Raw genomic sequence first — 21,996 nt, forward strand, 5'->3', positions numbered from 1 at the left:
AAACTACTGCTGCCTGCTACCATGTGTTAGTAGGTATCTTTCTAGTTTCTCTCACCCAACCGTTTCTTTCAAATCCATCTTTCACACTGTAAGATGAATTATTTCTCTTGAGCACTACCACATCATGTTGTCACAATGCTTTAAGACACTTCTGCAATGAGCTCTAAATTTCCTAGTATGGCAGAGAAATTTTTTGCTTATCTTTCTAATATTTCCTATAACCACCCCATCCACACCATGTACTCTATTCATTCCCAACTATGGGTGGTTCAACAAATGGGCTAAGGTCCTTTACAGCTTACTCAAAAATAGAGGCTTGAGGACAGAGGCACACATGTTGTTCATTTTTGCCTAAGATTTATGGATAAGGTTTAAATCTAAGAAGGTACCAAAAAAGACATGGTACTATAATACACAAACAAAGCAAGGCAAAGAAAAAGTGGGAAACTCACCTAGCTGGAGAAGAGGATTAAGTTTAGGTAATGAACAATAATGCATACAGAGACAGTGTTGCCCAATTGTTGACATATAATTAAAGGTTTGTCAGGTCAGCATGGCTTGATGGCCTGTATATCCTGTAGTCCTCAAAGTGAACCTGGTAATTGTTAGTCAAAAAGAGGTATTTATTTTTTAAGAATATCTGGAAACCTAGCCCATCTTTATAACTGTAAAGGAAAGAAATATATCGTTTTCTAATTAATATTGTCAGCTCTTTTACTATGTGCTACTAAAATTCAATATCATTTTTAGTGTCTTTTTAAATCTCTAGAAGTAGCCTCATTTCATCCAACTCATTCATCTTTAAACATTCTTTATAATGAGCATATGCTAGCATTTCCTAGGTTAATAAAGTTGAGTGGGATAAATAGGAAGTTAAGTAAACACTGCACGAAATTGATGCATCTTAACTATTTTAATTTTAGGTTCCACACTTAGAAACAATGATAACAATAAACAGCATTAACAATGAAATAGAGATTAACTGGGGGTTATATTAAAGCTAGAGTGGCCAATACAATATTAAACTCATTGATCATAAAACTTTTTAAGAGATAAGGTAATTTTCTTCAGAAAACAGATTACATGAAAGAATTTTTGGTTGAAATATTGGAATGTACTTTGAACCATTAACAATATGAATTTATTTTTATATAATTGTTAATAAGGACCACAGTGTCCTTTCTAATCCCAGATGAATGGGGCAATAATCACATGGTTGTGGCCACAATAAACAATAAAATTATGGTTATATAATGAGGGAAGTATGTTTGAAAGAACAGGGATCTCTCCAGTTTTTCGAAGTTATTTGCTCATCCTCAAAACCTTCTTGGCTGTGCCTTTTTCTTTTCCATCTCAAGGTATTCTTTTCATTAACCAAGGGCCAAGGTTTTGGCAGCTACCTGTCTGGAAGCTGTGCTGTAACAATAGGATAAAAAGAAACTACGGAGTTAAAAGTGCTAATGAGAGAAATATATATTTATCCTTAGAGTACTTTAAAAAGTTTACTTAATGGACAACATTGGATATCATGATGCTTGAAAATTTCATATTATTTCCCAATATCTTAGTATGAGGGATAACACTCTTAAAAGATTAAGATGGGACCATAGTAATTCTTATTGTAATGTAATATATGTGTCTTGTACTTACAGTACTTTTTATGTTTAACAGCAACTTACGTGTTATTTTACCATATAAAATTAAATAACTATAAGTTGTGATTTTTTACCACTTTGTAGCTGTGTGATAACAAACCATTATTTGATTACCCTATGCTTTAGTTTCTTTATCTAAAAATAGTTTATAATATGACTGCAGAATATTTTGAAGATTAAGTGAGCTAATACCTGTATTTCATGAGTGCCTAACAGATGGCAAGCACTCACTAAATGTTATTAAGTGACTGCCTGAAGATTTACCCCATGTTTCTACTTTCTAATTTCAACACTGATACCATCTCAAGCTTCCATTATGTCACAACAGATTCTATTTACAAACTGTATTCAAGAGTAGTGTAAAGCAGTAAAAATAATATTTAATTTCTCTGACCTTCTGCTTAAAACTCCCACAATTAGCAATCAATTATTTTTTCTAGTTCAGAGCCCTATTACAACTACCTGGGCCTAAAACAAAACTTTCCTTATTCATTATCTATCACTGTGTAGTTTTCTTTTAGCTGTGACCTGTTTTATTTGGTGACATGACATTTATAGCATGAAATAAAATGGCTCTGGTGCTAGTTTCTCCTGTTGTTCCCACCTGTTTATACTTGACAAGTTACTTTGTATTCAAGAAGCACTAAGATAGCAAGTATGAATAGTATAGTTATTCCCCATCTATAAAGAAACATTTAAGAAAATTGCATAACATTCACTTGTTAGTATTAAAATTATTAAAATTACTGGGGGCTGAGAATGTGGCTCAGTTGTAGAGCGCTTGCCTTGCATGCCTGAGGCCTTGGGTTCGATTCCTCAGCACCATATAAGCAAAAAGAAAAAAGCCAGAAATGGTGCTGTGGCTCAAGTGGTAGAGCACTAGCCTTGAGCTGAAGAGCTGAGGGACAGCACTCAGGCCCAGAGTTCAGGCCCCACGACTGGACCAAAAAAAAAAAAATAAAATTATTAAAATTACTATAAAATTTCAGATGGGTGTGTTTTTCAATGCAACTTCAAAGCTGAGCAAGTTATCTGATGTGTGCAAATATGCATATATGCAAATATACATTCACACAAAAATATATGTGTATATTTTATAGGATCTCTGTGAGAGGGTAAAAGGGATGTTGGGTGGATATATTGGGAGGCTGTTTCCAAAATCATCAACAAAAAAGTATAGTTGGTTCAAATTCTTTAGTTAGTTCATAAATGGAGGAAGAATAGTCATGACAAAGAGTGAGCTCAGAATGGAAAAAAGAAGATAGGGTAGTAAGACCAGTGTTTAAAACATATAGAGAACTTATGTTTTTGAAATTTGCAACTTTGACAAGTCTGAGTCTATAATTGTGACCATGAGTGTGAGCATGAAAGATCAGATAGGGGTAGATTAGAAAATGAAAGGATAATATGGAAAATGTTTTTAATATAAATGGATTTAGAATATCAAGAATATCTTGAGATTTAATGATATGATAAAAAATATTTACTACAATAATCATGCTTTTACCCCACAATTTCCTTCTTCCTACATATATTTCCTTTTCTTTCACTGCCAACATACTCTCTTACTATTTCTATATTCATATCTACATTTTTCATTCTCTATTACAATGAATCAAATATCAGTATCAAATAACTAACATTTTGCTTAGTGAAAGTAGGTATATTTAGAAGATGGCTTGACATGAATCATCAGATACAAAAACTGGAGTTCTGTAATATGATGCATAATTTTACATTGACAGTCTTTGACACCCAATACTTCCAAACTGAGTCAAAAACTTTGAAAACAATCTACTATTATTTTTTGCTTGTTTAGTGGTGCAGGGGTTGGTGCTCAGGGCCTCATGCTTGTTAGGCTTACTATTTGTTATTCTAATCATGGAAAATGGAACAAATTCAGACAAAGCTATATTTCTTTTGAAACTGAAAAATATGGTAGACAATGCTGATTTTGTAGATGGTGAGTGTATCTTAGTTACACTTGTGTAACTAACCATAAATACTAACTGGATTTAAAAATGTAGCAAAACCCTTTAGTTTGGAATAAAAATGCTCTTTAGTCAATTATATATTTTATAGTTTTTAGTGGTAGACAGTATTAAAATTATAATAATTTATTTTCTGCCAAGCTGATTTGGTTTATTTCTACCTGAGTACATATGATGATGGATCATTGATCTGTTGTTAAAGTTGAGAGGGGTGGGCTGAAGAACTTTAAACAATCAGAGAAAATATGTAATTGTGAACTTCATACTAAAGAGGGTTACTGACATAAATATTCTACAACAAAAAAGATGATGTTTACAGCCAGGCACCAGTGGCTCATGCCTGTAATCCTAGTTACTCAAGAGGCTGAGATCTGAAGATAGCAGTTCAAAGCCAGCCCAGGCAGGAAAGTCCGTGAGACTCTTATCTCCAATAAACCACCAGAAAACTGGAAGTGGCGCTGTGGCTCAAGTGGTAGAACACTTCCCTTGAGCTGGAGAGCTGAGGGACAGCACTCAGGCCCAGAGTTCAAGCCCCACGACTGACCAAAAAAAAAAAAAAAAAAAAAAGACGATGTTTACTTTGGGTTTGGTGAAACTGGATCATTTTTGACTTGCTCACTTGTATCTTTGTAGGTTTGTCTTTGGCTTAGATTACTATAAGTAGTGTAGCTATAGGGAGAAGGCTAAAGTCATTCCAATAACTTCATCATGTATTTAATAAAAGAATTATATGTAACCTTGGAAATTATTCAGAAAAAATGGATAGATTATACTAAGGTTATATTGTTAAGGGGTTCTTTTTTCCACATATTTAATATTTAAGTTCACTTTGAGATTGTTGACTCATTATTTCCCAAAGAAGAATCCAATACAGTATTATTTATCTCAATTGAATACTTTAAATATCACTTTTTGGTCGGGGGTGTGTATCTAACTGTTAGAGGCTCTGGGTTCAATCGCTAGAACAGAATTTTAAAAACAACAACAAAAGACTCTTCTGACAGCAATAAGAGACCTTGCAATTCACTTTAGCAATGTGAAAAAAATAATAAAATTGATATAAAAGAGAGTGACTTTACTGAATGGTTTGGTATTGTGATAGTTATAGTAAAACTGTTTAACATCAGACATTAAGCAAGTTACCTATATCTTTGAGTTGGAGATGGTTTTGTAGTGTCTTCTATTGAAAATCTTTAGAAAATATATCTTCCACTGTAAAAATAATATGTCATACCCATGAAAAGCTAGGAGTGAAAAAGTTTTATATTGTATATGGATATGTGAATATACTTACTTAAGAAACTTATCTTTGGAAAGACATTGCTTTGATTATCTGGAGTATCTTAGCACTATAATTGCTTAAAGACTGAGCAATGCCAAGATTTTACTGAACGTTGAGAAGAATAATTAAATTCATCCATGTATTAACATGGGTATAAAATCAGGGAGAATATGATATTTTGGGTAGAGAATATGATATTTCATTTTTTAAATGAAATAACAACCTTTTGCCACTTTATCCAATCTTCATTTTGAATATAGTGTATTGCAAGTTTCACTTTTCTTAAACTAAAACTTATAAAAGATTTCATGTATTTATAAATACAAGCATATCTGATTATTAAATTTTGACATGAATATTAGAGATATTATGGGAACAACTGGGCAAAAGTTCACAAGTGGTTCACATGTTCAGTCACTCATTGAAGGGATTGCTAATATAAATGTATACTTATAAAACTTCAATTATAATTGACTACTGTAAATGAAACTATTATTTACTTCAGTGCCATCACTGACTTATTTTATTTTTCAAAATATTTACTATAAACAGAAAATAGCAACCTCTTTGTATGGCTGTAATGCAACTCTTCTCAAGTATAATTGAATCTGTTAAGAAATTAAAAATGGTTAAATCCAGTAAATTTTATTCATTAATAAAAGCCATGTTCACAGTCTAACTTTAAGAAAGATACACTTACTTATAACGTTGTCCCTAGAATGTGGAATCATACTAATTGCAGAATTTAAGTTACTCTTCGATAACATCAAATGACAACCTCATTAATTTAGTTCTGATATTAGCAAACTGTTAAACTTCCAAAAATAAAATGTCAGGAGTAAGGATATTATTGGTACTTCAAAAAAGTGAAAAACTGATAATCTTACTTATTTCTAGCTAGTTTAAATACATTGGTAACATGGTCTGAACATCTAAAACATTACTAATTATTCAGGAAACTTGAAACTATTTCATTTGTTTTTATATAGCTTCTACCACAGATAACCACTTGCTTTCTATTAAGATGAGGAACTGTGGGTTCATAATAGGGCAAAAACCATGTTTTTATTTAGTCTGTATTCTGAGTCTGTTACACTGTTTAATAATTACCTGGAAGGAGAGAATGAAATGATGGTTTGAATGTATGTTATGAAGTTAGGTATATTGCTTTGATTCTTTATGGTTGTGAGGAAATTTTCCTTTCAGATTGTTTATCTTAATTAATAGTTTGAGCTGGAAAAGAGTGTTGTTCTCTTAATTTTATTTGAATGATATCAATGTAATAAATCAAGAAACTGTGTCAATGTTTTGAGAGGAGTCAATGACTCTTATAGAAGTGCTGTCTGGTAGTGAAGGCATAGAAAATATATTGTCTACAAAGCTGTTCATAGTTTATTATGAATTTCAGTCCATCTTTGATTGTTTCTGATTATCTTAATTATCTAGTCCTGATAAAAGACACTGAAAAATATTTTTCCAGAAAGCAGTATTTATTTGACTAGATATACTATTTCAAGCATTTTTTGCCAGTCCTGGGCCTGAGTGCTGTCCCTGAGTTTCCTTTGCTCAAAGCAAGTCTCTACTAGTTGAGTAACAGCTCCGTTTCTGGTTTTTTTTTTTTGTAATTTATTGGAAAAAGGAGTCTCATTGACTTTCCTGCTTAAGCTGGTTTTGAACTGCAATTCTTAGATCTTAGCCTCTTGTGTAGCTAGGATTACAGGTGTGAGTCATTGATACCTGTCTTTAAAGCTCATTTTTTGTTATTTTGTTCTACGGATATCAAATCATACCTTTTTACACATGAAGGAAATCTTCTTTAAAGGTAGTTTTTATCTCAAGTCATCCTACTTAGGAAACAGTTCTTGGGTTCTATGATTTGAGCTACAAAATGACAGCTACATTCCTTAAAACCAGTTCTCTGAAACTTATTACAGCCATGTTTTACTCAGAAACACCAAATGCATAAAATAGTACCTTCAGGTTCACATAGAGAAAAGCTACAAAATCATACTAGGTAATTATAACTGTTTACTGGAAGGTGTAGCCTTCTATGAAAATTGTGAATTTGTTTTCTATTAAAGTAAAAGCATTAAGGAAATACCAATTTTGTACTTGCATTCTAGTTATAATTATTTGTGCTATATTCTAAATATATGGTTATATTCAATTAGATATTTTAGTAGAAAACAAAGTAATTACTTCAAGTTGAACATTTGTGCACACAGGCACTCTAATTCAATTTAAGTGTATTGGCTTACCATGTCTAATGAAATATAAGATATACCAATGTAACTATGCCTCAGTGATGTATTGATAAAGTTTCAACAAAAATATACTAATTTTTGCCATCAAAATAGTTTATCAAAGACTTAAAAATCCTAATTTGTGAATGACATTCAAAATGCTAGAGAAAACATGTGATAAGGATGTATCATTCCTGAAAATTATTTTACTTAGTGTTAGTAGCAATAAGATAGGATAAGTATTTCATTCAAAAGTAGCAAAGCTTTGGGGTTCTTTGCTTCCTAATATCATGTCACCAAAGTAATTCTAATTCTACATATTAAAATGGAGATTACAATATAACTGCTATTCCAAACAGCCTTATTAATAAAATGTTTTTTGAGAGATGGGTTAAATTGCTTCATGTACTTAAGGCTCATTTTGATTTTTCTTCTCTTTCTTTCCATAGAGGAAAATAACCAATACCAGGGCATGTATGGGTGAGAGAAGGTAGGCAAAATATTCATTTGGTTGTTTGTGACTAGGTTCATACATATGATCTATGGACCCTTGATAGAGTAATTTGCTCTGTGAGCCACAGTGCAAAGTCATTTTGGTATTTTGCAAGTGTATAACAGATGCATCTGTCAAATGGAAAGACATATTGCTGGCTTTAGAGTGTAAAGGAGAAATAATACTAGACTTATTTCCCCTCTTTTCCCTGGTTTGCCATTGACTTTGTTCAATTACAGAATATGGAGTTGCAAATCATAATATATTTACATAAACTTACCTTAAACAATTGATTCACAGCACCTGATGATTTGCCAAACTTCACAACATCTGATGGTTGAGCTTCGACTACAATACCAAAACTAGAGAGTGGACTATTTGGATTGGAATGAAATTTTAAACTGGCAGTATCTTTGACGCCAAAAGAATTCTGTAATGTGCAGAAATATCTAAAAATTTCAGATTCCTTGGCATCAAGGATATCCTTGGACTCAGTGAGATACTTAAAGCTAGTAAAGTCCATGGAGCCAGTAGAATCTTTAAAGAGAGCACCTAATTTTTTGCTATCCCACTTTGCATAATTCCTTCCAAGTTTAGATGGATCATAAAATTTTAATGTGGTGAAACAACTGGGAATAGAAATATACTTTCTTTTGGTGGTAAAACTGAAAATGTGTCTATAAATAGTATTAGTGATGGAGGACAAAGGACTGATTTCTAATTCAGGGTCCAGGAGAAAACTACTTTTATTATTGCTGCTAGTAGCAAAATAAGATGCATAATGATTATTCGTAGTGTTGCAATTGGGGTTGATGATAGTACTAGAGCCAATGAAATGAGTATATCTAGGGATATAGGTAGTGCCTGAGATATAAAAGGTTCTAGCAGTATACGTATGGGGAACAGCACGAGTACAAGTAGTGATATTGTTGGTGTCTGTGGCCTTGATAGTACTAGCTGCAGAGTTGGGTCTAATAACATAACTGCTTCTGTCAATATAGTTTAGGTTGACTACAGAGCTAGAGAAGACTACATGTATAAATTCTGGGACATAGTCAAGGTATGTGTTATAGTTTGGGGCAGCTTTATAACTATGACCTGCAGTGTTAGTGGGTCCTGTATCATAGCTGAGGTCATCTTCATTGTTAGGACTAATAGCTTTGTTGTGATCAGTGGCATTACTGGAATTGGCATTATAGTAAGAGTCGGGATTTTTCTGGAGATCAGGGTTATTGTTTTGGAAGCTAGAGATGTTGTTGAGGCCAATGTCATTTTTGCTGAGGCCAAGGCTGTCGGGAATTGATCTAACACTCTGAGGTCTGAAGTCAATGTTGAAGTAAATGTCATTGCCTTGCCACATGTCATTGCTGGAAGTAGAATTACAGTCCAGAATAATTGCATTTTGGAACTCAGGGGTGTTGTTTGGATTCATGTCACTTCTGGCATCAGCAATATTTTCACAGTCAACATCAGTAATTAGCCTTGAAGCATTGCCGGCACTTTGGGTGTAAATGTCCTCTTCAGGATTAGTACTGCATTTGTAATGAATATCATCATTAAGGCCACTCTCAATGTTAGAATCAGGTGCACTGTTGGGGTCATCACCTTCGTTAGGGTCATCATCCCTGTCGGAATTGGGATCACTTGTAGGGCCAGAACCACTGCTAGGATCAGATCCGTCGTTGCTATCAGTACTATTTCCAGAGTTGCTGTCCTTTGGATCAGTGTCATCAGGATCAGACTTATCTTTGGGATCTTTCTTATCATTGCTGTCATCTTCATCTTCACTATCTGTTTCATCTTCAACATCTGCATCATCTTCAGAGTTTGTCTCATCTTCACGGGCTATCTCATGTTTGGGAAGAGGTTTCGTTTTAGTACTTGATTTATATCTGTATTTTTCAGGACTAGAAGGTTTAATGTCATTGTCAGAATTATCTTCAGTTTCAGGACTTGTTCTGTGTTGGCCCGTAGTACTTTGGGAGTCCATGGGAAAGGTAGCAGCAATAGTGGAGCCAATGAGCTTTTGGAGAGCTACACAGCTGTCACAATGCAAAAATTTAGGAGTTTCTTGGTGTACAGAACAACGGATTTCCACAGGAGATCCGGGATCTTGGGACTGAGATAAAGAGATCCTTTGAGAAGACTTGCAGTGTCTACGAGATTTGGGGCCTGGAGAAGGTTTAGTCTCTGATGGAAAATGAAGTTGTAAAGGATGGTCAGAGTCTGAATCATCATCAGAATCCACAACACATACATGGGAAAGAGAGCTCTTGATTTCCTTAAAACATTTGGTGCATTTTTGATTGCCCATGGGCAAAGAAATTGTACTCTCTCTTGGAACCTTGGTACGAATGACAGACTTAGAAGTTGTACTGCATGAAGGGACTGGTACAGCAGACATAAAACTCTCAGGACTTATGAGTTTAGTAAGATCAATTTGAGACCAAAGATCCTGAAAATTGTCATCACCCGTGAAGTCCTGGGAACGGTTCCTGCTGTAAGATACTTTACGACTCATTTTTCTGGGAGGCTTCTCATCTGTGAGTGTATTTGGGTCTGGAGAAATATTGAGGCTGTCTGATTCCGTTTTTTGCTGTGAAGCTTCGTTGTTTCTGAGAGCTTGAGAATCCTCTTTGAATCTCACAATCTTGTCATCACTCATGTATCTCACAAGTTGTATTCTGGAAACTTATAGAGAAAAGTAAAATATGAGCAAGGCTAGCCAAAACAACGAAATCTAACTTTATGTTCTCATTATAACCTAAGTCTCTGCAAAGGAAACAATATCATCCTTGAATACTTTATAGTAAATGTCATCTGGTATTTTTCAAGGGTAGGCCACAACATTAAATTTTCTGCTTACTTTTTGGAAGATCAGTCATAACAGTCCTGAATTAGATGAACAAAATAAAACTCTGTTTTCACATGGGTAGGTTATTACATATCTATTTTACTTTTCTATTTGCTTCTAGAAATCCTGTCAGTTAATTCTTTATTATAATATCATCCTTGTTATTTATAAAATCTCCACAATTTGAGACAGAAAATATCCTTGTTTTTTATGTATCAAAATTGCAAGGAATTTGTCTTCTAAATTTAATATAATGATCTGTTTCTGTAGCTATTGATGAATCACTGGCATATCATTCTGGAAATTTAGATATTTATTTAGTAAAATATAATTAGACTTAAGGATTGCTTTTATTTTCCAGGTTGGTAAGCAAAATCTGAATTTTTTGTGTGCTGGTCCTAGACTTAAACTCAGGGCCTAGATAATATTTCTGAGCTTCTTTTTGCTCAAGTTTAGTGTTCTACCATTTGAGCCATACCTCAACTATGAGCTTTAGGTGGTTAATTGGAGATGAGTCTCATATACTTCCCTGTCCAGGCTAGCTTTGAACTGCGATCCTCAGATCCTAGCCTCCTGAATAGCTAGATGCCTGACTACAAAATTATTCTTTGGAAATAGTGTAAGAATATTGAATGTTAAGAATACTGAATGGTAATTTATAATTTCTAAATTCATCATTTTAATGTAAAACCCTCTTTGAGAAAATGAAATTATATTCTTATAAAACATAAAGTCATTACGTTGGATCTGATCACATGATAGCACGAAATGATAGTCCCATAATGGAGAAGACATGATGTATTGATAGCCTATCTTCTTGTATACTTCTGAGTTTCTTTTAAGCTAGATTATTTATAACAATTCTAGTACATTCCACAGTTATTTTGAATATGAAGAGATATAAAAACATCTATATTGTGTTTCTTTTTGTGTTTCTATCATCCTGTAACCCTTGGTGACTAATTTATAATATTATCACCTTTGATATTTTCTGTACTTGGCTTGGAATATAAAATGTACAGCTGTACTTTTGTATGTATTATACTTTATAATCATCATATTTACTGCCTCTACTCCTTGATACCATATATCATTTATTTTATCCAAATAGTGCTAATATTATAAATGTACAAGAATTGTTATAAACAATCTAGCTTAAAAGAATATACTCAGAAGTATACAAGAAGCCATGCACTGACAGCGTATTCCTATAATCCTACTACAAAGGAGGCTGAAATGTGAGGATCAGGGTTGAGTAGAAAAGTATGAGACTCTATCTCCAATTAATCAGCAAAATGTCACTGAACCAGGTCTATAGCCCTTGTTTGCAATTATTAAATTTAGACAGAGTGTTGTTTTTTGCTTGAACCCACACCTAGACTATGATTCTCCCATTATTTGCTGAGATAAAAAGACCAACATATAATATCAATGAAGCTTAGTTGATTTTTAAAGATAAATTAGAAGAAAGCAGTAGATATACTAGTTAAAACAGAAAGCCTTCAAATAACTAAAATCAGAGATGGAAAAAGAGACATGATAACTGAAATCACAGAAATAAAACTGTTCACAAGAGTAACTATGCAAAATAAATTGCATAACCTGTACAACATCACTATAAATATACATACAACCAAGTGAAGATATAGAAAAGTCAAATATACTTAATAAAATGGTGGCGGGGTGGATGGCTGTGTTGTAATCAAAACTGCTCAAAAAAGGAAAATCCAAGGATAGAGAAATTTCTGGGTAAATTTTACAAAACTTTCAAAGAATTGTCATTCCTCCATGTGTTCTCAAATTGAATAAAACAAAATATTTAAAAACTTATTTGCTGGGCACTAATGGCTCATGACAGTAACCCTACCAACTGAAGAGGCTGAGATCTGAGAATTGCAGTTTGAAGCCAGTCTTGGCAGAAGAGTCCATAAGACTCTTATTTTCAATTAACCACCAAAAGCCAGAAAAGGAGCTGTGGTTCAGGTAGTAGACCACTAGCCCTGAGCACAAAAGCTCAGGGTCAATGCACAGGCCCTGAGTTCAAGACCCATGACTGGCACAAACAAAACACTTTTTTATGAGGCCAGAATTCTCTCTCTCTCTCTCTCTCTCTCTCTTTCTCTCTCTCTCTCTCTCTCTCTCTCTCTCTCTCTCTCTCTCTCTCTCTCTCTCTCTCTCTCTCTCTCTCTCTGTCTCTGTCTCTGTCTCTGTCTCTCTCTCTCTCTCTCTCTCTCTCTCTCTCTCTCTCTCTCTCTCTCTCTCTGCAGTGAAATATCTCTCATGGACATTGATATAAAATGCTCAACATATAATTTGGGGAGGGGAAGGGAAAAAACAAATTGTTTAAATAGGGATACAGGTGGAACCATTGCAACAATGAGATGTACAAGTCGTTATGTCGAAAACGAACTTTACAACTTTGGCACGCTGGGGTGGGGGGTGGAGATGGGAAGGGATAGTAAGGGGAAACAAAGGAGAAGCAACAATGCTTGATAAGAAATGCACTCATTACCTTGCCCATATTATTGTAACCCCTCTGTACAGTATTTTCACAATAAAAAAATTTTCAACAGAATCCTAGCAAACATAATTTAACCATGTACTAAGGCTTATAATCTAGACCAAATGAGATTATTTCTAAGATACAAGGAAAAACAGAATGAAAGAGAAATATGCCTTGATTAATCCAGGTGTGGTGGCATGTTTTGCAATCCCAGCACTTGGGAGGCCAAGGAAAGGGGATAAAAAGTTCAAGGTCAGTATGAGTTACACAGTGAGTTTGAGTCTAGTATGGGTATATAGCAATACCGAAATCACAATACTGGGTATCCAAAAGCAAGGCAAAGCAAAAGAAAAGAAAACAATTCCCATCATTTCAATAAGTCAAACAACATCTTCTTTGATAAAATTCACACACTTCCATGTAATAAACACAGTAAACTAATAATAAATATATATCAACAAAATAAAAGCCAAAGAGCACAAAGTTAGTTTTATATTCAACAGTAAGGAAAAAATGTAAGCTTTTTTCCTGTAAGATCAGCAACAAGGTAAAAAGGCTTGGTATCACCAGGGAATTTTTCACCAGAGACAGAAGCATGTTAGAGGGCAGGAAATTATAAAGAAAAGCTGTAGAATTTGATCTGAGTGCTACACAGAATTATATAGAATATATAGTATAGAACACTATGTGGTAATGTAAAACCTGTATAATTTCTATGAATTTTAGAAGAAGAAGAAACAAGAAATTGAAACAGCATGGAATCTTAATAACATTAGCAGAGTAGGATAGTTATTTGCATATGATTCAGATAACTCCATATTTTAGGAAGAATGTTGGTTTTGAGTGAAAAAGCTTATATTTATGAATTTGGTTCTGCCACTTGTAGAGACATTTACAAGTTGTAGTTTCTAACATCCAAAGATTAGTGAAGGTATTTTCTTTTAAAATGTTATATTTTAAAATAACATTTTAAACTTATCTTCATAAGGGTTAAATGAAATGTCCAATAAAATTTAAGCATTTCTACTTACCCAAGATAATAGAATCTTGTTGAGATTAATGGCATAGTTTACTTCCTCTTATAAATTTTATTCTTTGTCACAAATACTAAACTAGTCAGTATTTTGTTAATTGTTATAATCTTCAAAAAGTATAGAAAAGTAAAATTCTTTCAATTACATGAAAAATATTAGGCATTTTACTTCACATACAACTATTTTTAGAAATTAATAGCTAAGTTTCTTCAAAGTCAGACAGATCCTCAGATATTAACCTTCAGGACAGTCATATGAATAGAGCAGTAACTTTATTGACATTTAAATCCATTCTCAAACTGTCTGTGATTCCAATTTTTGATAAATGTTTTACTAAAATATTCAAAAGTGGGCTGGGAAGGTGGCTCAGTGGTAGAGCGCTTGCCTTGCATGCATGAGGCCCTGGGTTTGATTCCTCAGCACCACATAAGCAGAAAGAAAAAAGCCGAAAGTGGCGCTGTGGCTCAAGTGGTAGAGTGTTAGCCTTGAGCTGAAGAGCTGAGGGACAGCGCCCAGGCCCAGAGTTCAGGCCCCAAAACTGGACCCCCCAAAAAATATTCAAAAGTGAGGATTTTATTATTTAAAAACAAAACATTTATGCAGTTGATTTAGTTATTTCTTCATGGATAGATACTTAGAAATAGCTTCTAACAAATACAGAAAAAGATGATGTTACTGAAAATGAACAAATAAACTCTACAACTTCTTTTTTCTACAAAATATTTAAAAAACTGTCAAAATGTCTAGAATAAACTTGTTCAAAACTCTGGAATGAAATCCTTAAAATAATCATTTTTTCCTGCATAGAATATTATGTAGGAAATTACTGAATTTTTTTTGTTTTATTTTTTGGTGTTGTTCCTAGCACTGGAGCTCATGGCGTGAACATTGCTCCTGATCTTTTTTACTCAAGTCTACTGTCTACCACTTGACTAACATCCATTTCCAGCTTTTTGTTTTGTTTCATTTTTGATTAGTTTATTGGAGATGAGTCTCATGGACACTGCCCAGGCTGTCTTCAAATCACCATTCTTGGATCTCAGACTTCTGAGTAGATAGGATTACCACAGCCCAATTTTTACTGTTAGATCATCCCCACATTCTGAGAATAAACCAGTTATGGTGCAATATCTTCTATGATGAATTCTTAAGCTCATATTTTGCCTATAAGCATTCATCTGTGGTTTATGTGGGATATTGTTTTGTGATTCATTTTTTCTTGTCATAGTTTCATCGTTTTTTTTTTGAGATTTATGCTGTCCTGACAACATGAGTAGAAAAAAACTTTCTTTAGTTTCTGAATGAACTTACCTAAATGTGAGCTACATTTTCCCTCTTAAATGTTGAATAAAATAGATAATCCACCTGAGAGTCATTTCTTTTGTGCAAATGATTTTTGTTATTATTTTTACTTATTTATTTTTATTAGGTATTGGGGCTTGAACTCAGGGCTTTGTGCTTGCTTGGCTTGCTTGATCAGCTGGTTATCTACTCCTTAAAGGTTATTTCATAGCTAAGATATGGAACCAACCCAGATGCCCCTCAGTAGATGAATGGATCAAGAAAATGTGGTATATATACACAATGGAATTCTATGCCTCCATCAGAAAGAATGACATTTCCCCATTTGTTAGGAAATGGAAAGGTTTGGAAAAAATTATATTAAGTGAAGTAAGCCAGGCCCAAAGAAGCATAGGTCCCATGGTTTCCCTTATTTGCAATATCTAGTATAGGTATGAGTCAAGCGGAAAAGGCCAGATAATGTGATGTTAGGAAAATGAACCCTTAAATATGTATTTTAATGTTTTCGTTTCTTTCATGCATGTATTTCTAATGCATTTATAAGATTATTCCTTTATTGCTTTGTATGTCCCTCCCCCACAGTGTAACCCCCGCTTTCACTATATTTGATATCAGTATATCATGTGGAGGAGATGGGGACAATCAAATCGTTTAAGGATTCAGGTGGACCTGTTGCAACAATGAGAAGTACAAAATGTCATGTCAAAACCAGCTTTACAATTTCGGTGTGGGGGGGGGGAGGGGGGTATAATTGGGTGGGGGGAGGGGGGTAAAATTGGGTGGGGGGGAGGGGGGAGGCAGGGAAGGGAAGTGAAGGGTAAACAAAGGAGGAGGCTGCAATGCTTGGTAAGAAATGTATGCATTATTCTGCCCATGTAATTGTAGCCCCTCTGTACAGTATGTTCTCAAATAAAATAAAATACAATTTAAAAAAAAAAAAAAAAAAAAAAAAAAAAAAAAAAGGTTATTTCAGAGACAAGACTTTTCTGATTAGGCTAGTATAGAATTGAGAACTTATGGATCTTAGCCTCTTGAGTAGCTAGCTTTACAAGGAAGAGCCATTAATCCCTAATTTATTTTTTATTTATTTATTTTTTTTGTGTCTGGTTGTGGGGCCTGAACTCTGGGCCTGGACGCTGTCCCTCAGCTCTTCAGCTCAAGGCTAGCGCTCTACCACTTAAGCCACAGTGCCACTTCCGGCTTTTTTCTTTTTGCTTATGTGGTGCTGAGGAATCAAACCCAGGGCCTCAGGCATGCAAGGCAAGCGCTCTACCACTGAGCCACCTTCCCAGCCCCAACCCAGTTTAATTTTTAAACTACAGTTTCAATTTGTTTATTTAGCATACATTGATTAAATTTTTGTTAATTTTTGTGTCTATTTTGGATATTGTTTATTTCAAATAAATTTTCCATTTTTCCTCAAGAAATCATGAGTTTAATATTAAAATCTCCAACTATAATTATCTATTTTCTAGATCTTCTTTTAATATTATCAATTTTATCAATGTAATTTGAAAATTACAATCTTATCAATGTAATTTGAAGATGTATAATTGAGTGCATTTATTTTTAAGAAAGTAATGTCTTGAACACAAAATTGACTATTTTGTATTTGCCAAATTATTTTCCACTAGTTGTACACTTTGCTTTGAACTTTATTACCTAAATTATCAATGTTATACAGGCTTACTACTTGTAGTTAGCATGGGGTATCTTTTTAATGAAAAAAAAATAAAGTACCTTTGTCTTTAAAAATTGTGTCTCTTTTAACAGTGTACCTTTGTGTATTGTTTCTTAAACTGCAGTTCTGTTAAAATTTAGTCCAAGTAAATTTTGTAAAATTAATTGTTATGATTGGCATTTTGTCTGCCATTTAATTCCTTGATTTATATTTTTACTAGTTGTTCCTTAGCCTTTTTCCTCCTTACCAGAAGTATTTTATTTTTATTTTTTATTTTTCATTGTGAAAATACTGTACAGAGGGGTTACAATTACATGGGCAAGATAATGAGTACATTTCTTATCAAGCATTGTAGCCTCCTCCTTTGTTTACCCTTCACATCCCTTCCCAGCTTCCCCCTCCCCCCCACCCAATCCTCCCTCCCCCCCCCCACCAAACTTGTAAAGTTTCGACATGACAACTTGTACTTCTCATTGTTGCAACGGGTCCACCTGTATCCTTATTTAAACGACTTTTTTTTTCCCTTCCCCTCCACAAATTATACCGACATCAAATACAGCGAAAGTAGGGGTTATACTGTGGGTTATACTGTGGGGGAGGGACATACAAAGCAACAAAGAAATAATCTTATTAATGCATTAGAAACAAATGCTTGAAAGAAAAAAACATTTAAATACATATCTAAGGGTTCATTGTCAATAATGTCTTTTAAAATCATTCTGTTTAGTATTCTGCATTGGATTTTTTGGCTATACCTTGCTGTGTAATTATGTTAATACTCTAGAGTAGTGTTGCCCAAAAAAATTTTCTGCACTGATTGAAATGCTTTATACTTGTGCAAAACAACACAATAACTATTAGCCACATGTGGTTGCTGAACACTTGAAATGTAGTTGATTTGTTTAAAGAAATAATGTCAAGAATATTTTGACAGATTTAAGTACAACAGAAATAGCATAAACTAGACATATTTAATGTATACAGTTTTTTTGAGGTGGGGAGTACTGAATCTTGAATATATGGCTTGAGTGATGTCCTGAGCTTTATTGCTGATGGCTAGTTTTTGTTTGTTTGTTTGTTACCACTTAAACTACAGCTCCACTCCTGGCTTTTGAGTGGTTAATTGGAGTCTCACTGACTTTCCAGCGAGGGCTGGCTTCAAATTCTGAGACTCAGGTCTCAGCCTCTTGAGTACCTAGGATTACAGGCATAAGCCCCTTGTGTATGGTTTAATTTGTACACTTCAAAAAGATTTAATATATATATATATATGTATATATATATATATATATATGAACCCATAAGAACACCATGCAGCAATCAATATGGTTGTTACATCCATTACCACCTAATTTGTGTTAAGTATTTCTGTGATCCCTCTTTGTTGTTTATTATTTTCCCAGGGCCTCAGGCATGCAAGGCAAGCGCTCTACCACTGAGCCACCTTCCCAGCCCCTGAAATGAATTTTTTGTTTGCATTTAGTTACCTAACATAGTTTTGGTGTTGGGGATTGAACAAAGAGACACATACATGCTAAGCATATACTGGTCGGTATACATCACTAAATCAACTCTTCATCTTGGTAAAAGATCAGTTCTTATTAAGAGAATAAGTATATATATGAGCAACAGACTAGGGAAAATACTTGAAAATACATTTGCTAAAGGACTGGCTTCCAAAATATACAAATTTTCTACAGATTTATTAGCTACAAGACCCCAAAATGTCCAGGCTTTTAAGTTACAAATTAATACATATTGCCTGTTTTTTTTTTGAGTCTGTGTGCCAGACCTAGAGCCTGAACTCAAAGCCTAGGTACTGTCGGTGAGCTTTTTTGCTCAAGATTAGCACTCTAACACTTGAGCCATACCTTGACTTTTTGGTGGTTAATTGGAAATAAGAATCTCACAGACATTTCTGCCTGGGCTGGCTTTGAACCACATTCCTCAGATCTCAGCCTCCTGAGTAGCTAGGATGACAGGCATGAGCCACCAGCACCCGGCCATCCCTGAGATTTTTTGTTCAGGGTCAATGCTCTATCACTTGAGCCACAGTTTCATTTCTGTCTTTTTGGTGGTTAATTGGAGATAAGAGTTTCACTAACTTTCATGCCTGGATTTGGCTTAGAACCCAAATCCTCAGATCTTAGCTTCTTGAGTATCTAGTATTACAAGTGGTAATCACATTTATTTAAAAATCTAATACATCTGCTATGATAACATGCCTCTCATGTCTGGTATTCTGTCTGATCTATCAATAGTATTGGTCTTTTCAAACAGTAATTCCTTGTATTATTTTCTGCCGTCTAATCATTAATTTCTGTTTTCTAATTTGTTAACTTGGCAGCATAAGTCATTAGTTTTTCCATTTTAACATGGATGATTTGTGCTATAAATTTTATACACATCCAATTTTAGCGTAATTGTACAAATGGAGATAAGTTGTACTTGTATTTTAATTCATTTCAAAGTGTTTTTTAATGTCTTTAATTGACTCACACATTTACTTAGAAAGCATGTTATTTAGTTTCTGAATAGCTGGATGTTTTTTAGAACCCTTATTGCTTTCCAATTTGATTCTGGTCATAGAAAATACTTAGTATGATTGAAATTTTTTCAATTTGTTAAGATATAATTTGACCCAGAGCATGTTCTATTTTGATAAATATTCCCTATGTACCCTAAAAAGAAATGTACATTTTGCTTTCCTTGAATGAAATATTCTATACATGTCATTTAGGTCAAATTATTTGATATTGGTCCTGCTAGCTCAGATGTGCTGTTAGTTTCAGGTGGTTTACCTTTATTTTAGAATTATATCTATTATTTTGTTAAGCTCACACCACATGGTGGTTTCAAAGGTACAGCCAAAAAGTCTTTGTCCTACTCCTCTCATAAAGTACAATTTAATTCCCTCCTAATAAAGTATTGAAAATAGCAATTTGCTTTTTATAGCTTAATGGTGACCGAGTGATATGTCACACTAATATAAAAATATTAAAAACCTAAATGGGTTAATAAATTAGTCGATTTCCTTCTGAACCATGTTCTTCCTCACTGTCTCTTGAATCACTTGCTCTAGTGGAATCTGATACTGTAAAAGAGCCATGGATGAGAGAAATCTGATGGCATGTTGTAGAGACATGCAAGCAGAATTTGGAGAGACCCACATAAGTGAACATGTTAGCAAACTTTCCTTTATTCAACCTTGGTTGACAGCTTGAATGTATCCTCAGGAGACATGCTGAGTCTAAACAACCACAATAAGCAATTGTGGTCTAAAGAAACTGCAAGATAGTAAATGCTAACTATTTAAGCCAGTAATTTCAGAATAACTTGTTATATAGCAAAGATAATGAACATGCCCATCCATACACTATACCTGCAGAAGGTCTTGCTTAACTTTTTAAGGATTTGTCTCTCTTTGGAAGTCAGTTTGTAAGTGTTTCATTGCAATATCAAATATGATTTCTTTCAAATGTGTACGTTGGTGCCTTTTAGTATGAACATACTGTTATTGAGAAATTGGGGAAAAAGGTAAGGAATAAAATTTGACTTGGGTTTCTAGCAATCTTCATTGTACATCCCAACTGTGAGAAGAGGTCTTTTTGGCTTATATTTGAATGGTCTCATTATTTCTGAATGAGCTGTTTACATGTGATTACTCTTAAAGAGGGTAAAAGTAAGTGCTAGAGTAGTTTTTACAAATTTCTTTGTTTATATGTGAGACGTCCAGGGATAGACTCATTCAGTGATGTTTTCTTCCTGTTTTATTACCCTGGGATTATGGGGATAACTAGTGAAGACTCTGGAAAGTAGGCAATATTGCTTCTTTATGTTTATAGGTTCTATCTCCTAGTTTTACATATAAACTAGTTTGTGGTAGTTTGCCCTTTTTTTCTTTTCTTTTGTGCCATTCCTGGAGCTTGAACTCAGATCCTGGGCACTGTCCCTGGGCTTTTTTGCTCAAGGATAGCATTCTACCACTTCAGCTTCATTTCCACTTGCAGCTTTTTGCTGGTAAATTGGAGATGAGTCTCACAGACGTTTTTGCCTAGACTGGCTTCCAGCTAATCTCAGCCTCCTGAGATCTGTAATCTAGGACTATAGGTATAACTCAGCGATACCTGGCCTGGTTTGCCTTTTCTTTTTTGTACATTTTTTATTGTAAAAATACTGTACAGAGGGGTTACAGTTACATGAGCAAGGTAATGAGTACATTTCCTATTGAGCATTGTTGCCTCTTCCTTTGTTTTCCCCCTACCATCCCTTCCCTCCCACCTCCACAAATACCACCCCCAACCCCGTCAAAGTTGTAAAGTTCATTTTCAACATAGTGTCTTGTACATCTCATTGTTACAATGGGTCAACCTGTATCCCTATTTAAGCATTTTGTTTTTTCCCTTTCCCCTCCCCGAAATAGAGAAGTGTATATACAAGATTCAGGGCACCAACATTAAATACAGTGAAAAGAGGGGTTATACTGTGGAGGAAGAACATACAAAGAAAAAAATCACATGGTAGATTATAAATATGTTAGAAACAATAGCAAGACAAAAAAAAATTGTGTCCCTATCTTGGGATTCATTTCACTTCAAACCATCTTATACGGTCATTTGCACTTAGTTTTTGACCTTTTCTACTTTTCTTACACATGTACTAGCTATTGCAAATAAGGGAAACCATGGGGCCTATGTTTCTTTGGGTCTGGCTTATTTCACTTAATTTATTGCAACCTACAGTTTCAAAAAAAAGATGAAATATTTAGAAGTAACTTCCCACCATGTATATAACAGATTGTTAATATCGACCCCTAACAAACTTTTGTTTGGACATGGTTCTATTTAAACATGAGATTTATTGTTCTCATCAGTAATCTTCAAATTTCTAAATCTTTTTCTTCCCTTATTTTCTTCTTCCTTGACCTATCATTACCACAATATAGTCAATTGCTTTAG

General features: G+C 34.2%; 1 protein-coding gene across 1 annotated transcript in view; it reads right to left on the reverse strand.

Moving 5' to 3' along the window:
* Positions 1-21,996, reverse strand: part of LOC138839809 (uncharacterized) — a 351,218-nt gene that overhangs the window by 90,137 nt on the left and 239,085 nt on the right. Inside the window, exons 13-15 of the mRNA XM_070039343.1 lie at positions 7,945-10,355; positions 5,492-5,536; positions 4,799-4,858 (exon numbers count right to left, since the gene is read on the reverse strand). Of these exons, the coding sequence (XP_069895444.1) occupies positions 4,799-4,858; positions 5,492-5,536; positions 7,945-10,355 (2,516 nt within the window). The remainder of the gene's footprint in view (positions 1-4,798; positions 4,859-5,491; positions 5,537-7,944; positions 10,356-21,996) is intronic.

This window comes from Dipodomys merriami, unplaced genomic scaffold, assembly GCF_024711535.1.
Source record: "Dipodomys merriami isolate MVZ:Mamm:240054 unplaced genomic scaffold, mDipMer1.0.p SCAF_3, whole genome shotgun sequence".
In the NCBI taxonomy this organism is placed as follows: domain Eukaryota; kingdom Metazoa; phylum Chordata; class Mammalia; order Rodentia; family Heteromyidae; genus Dipodomys; species Dipodomys merriami.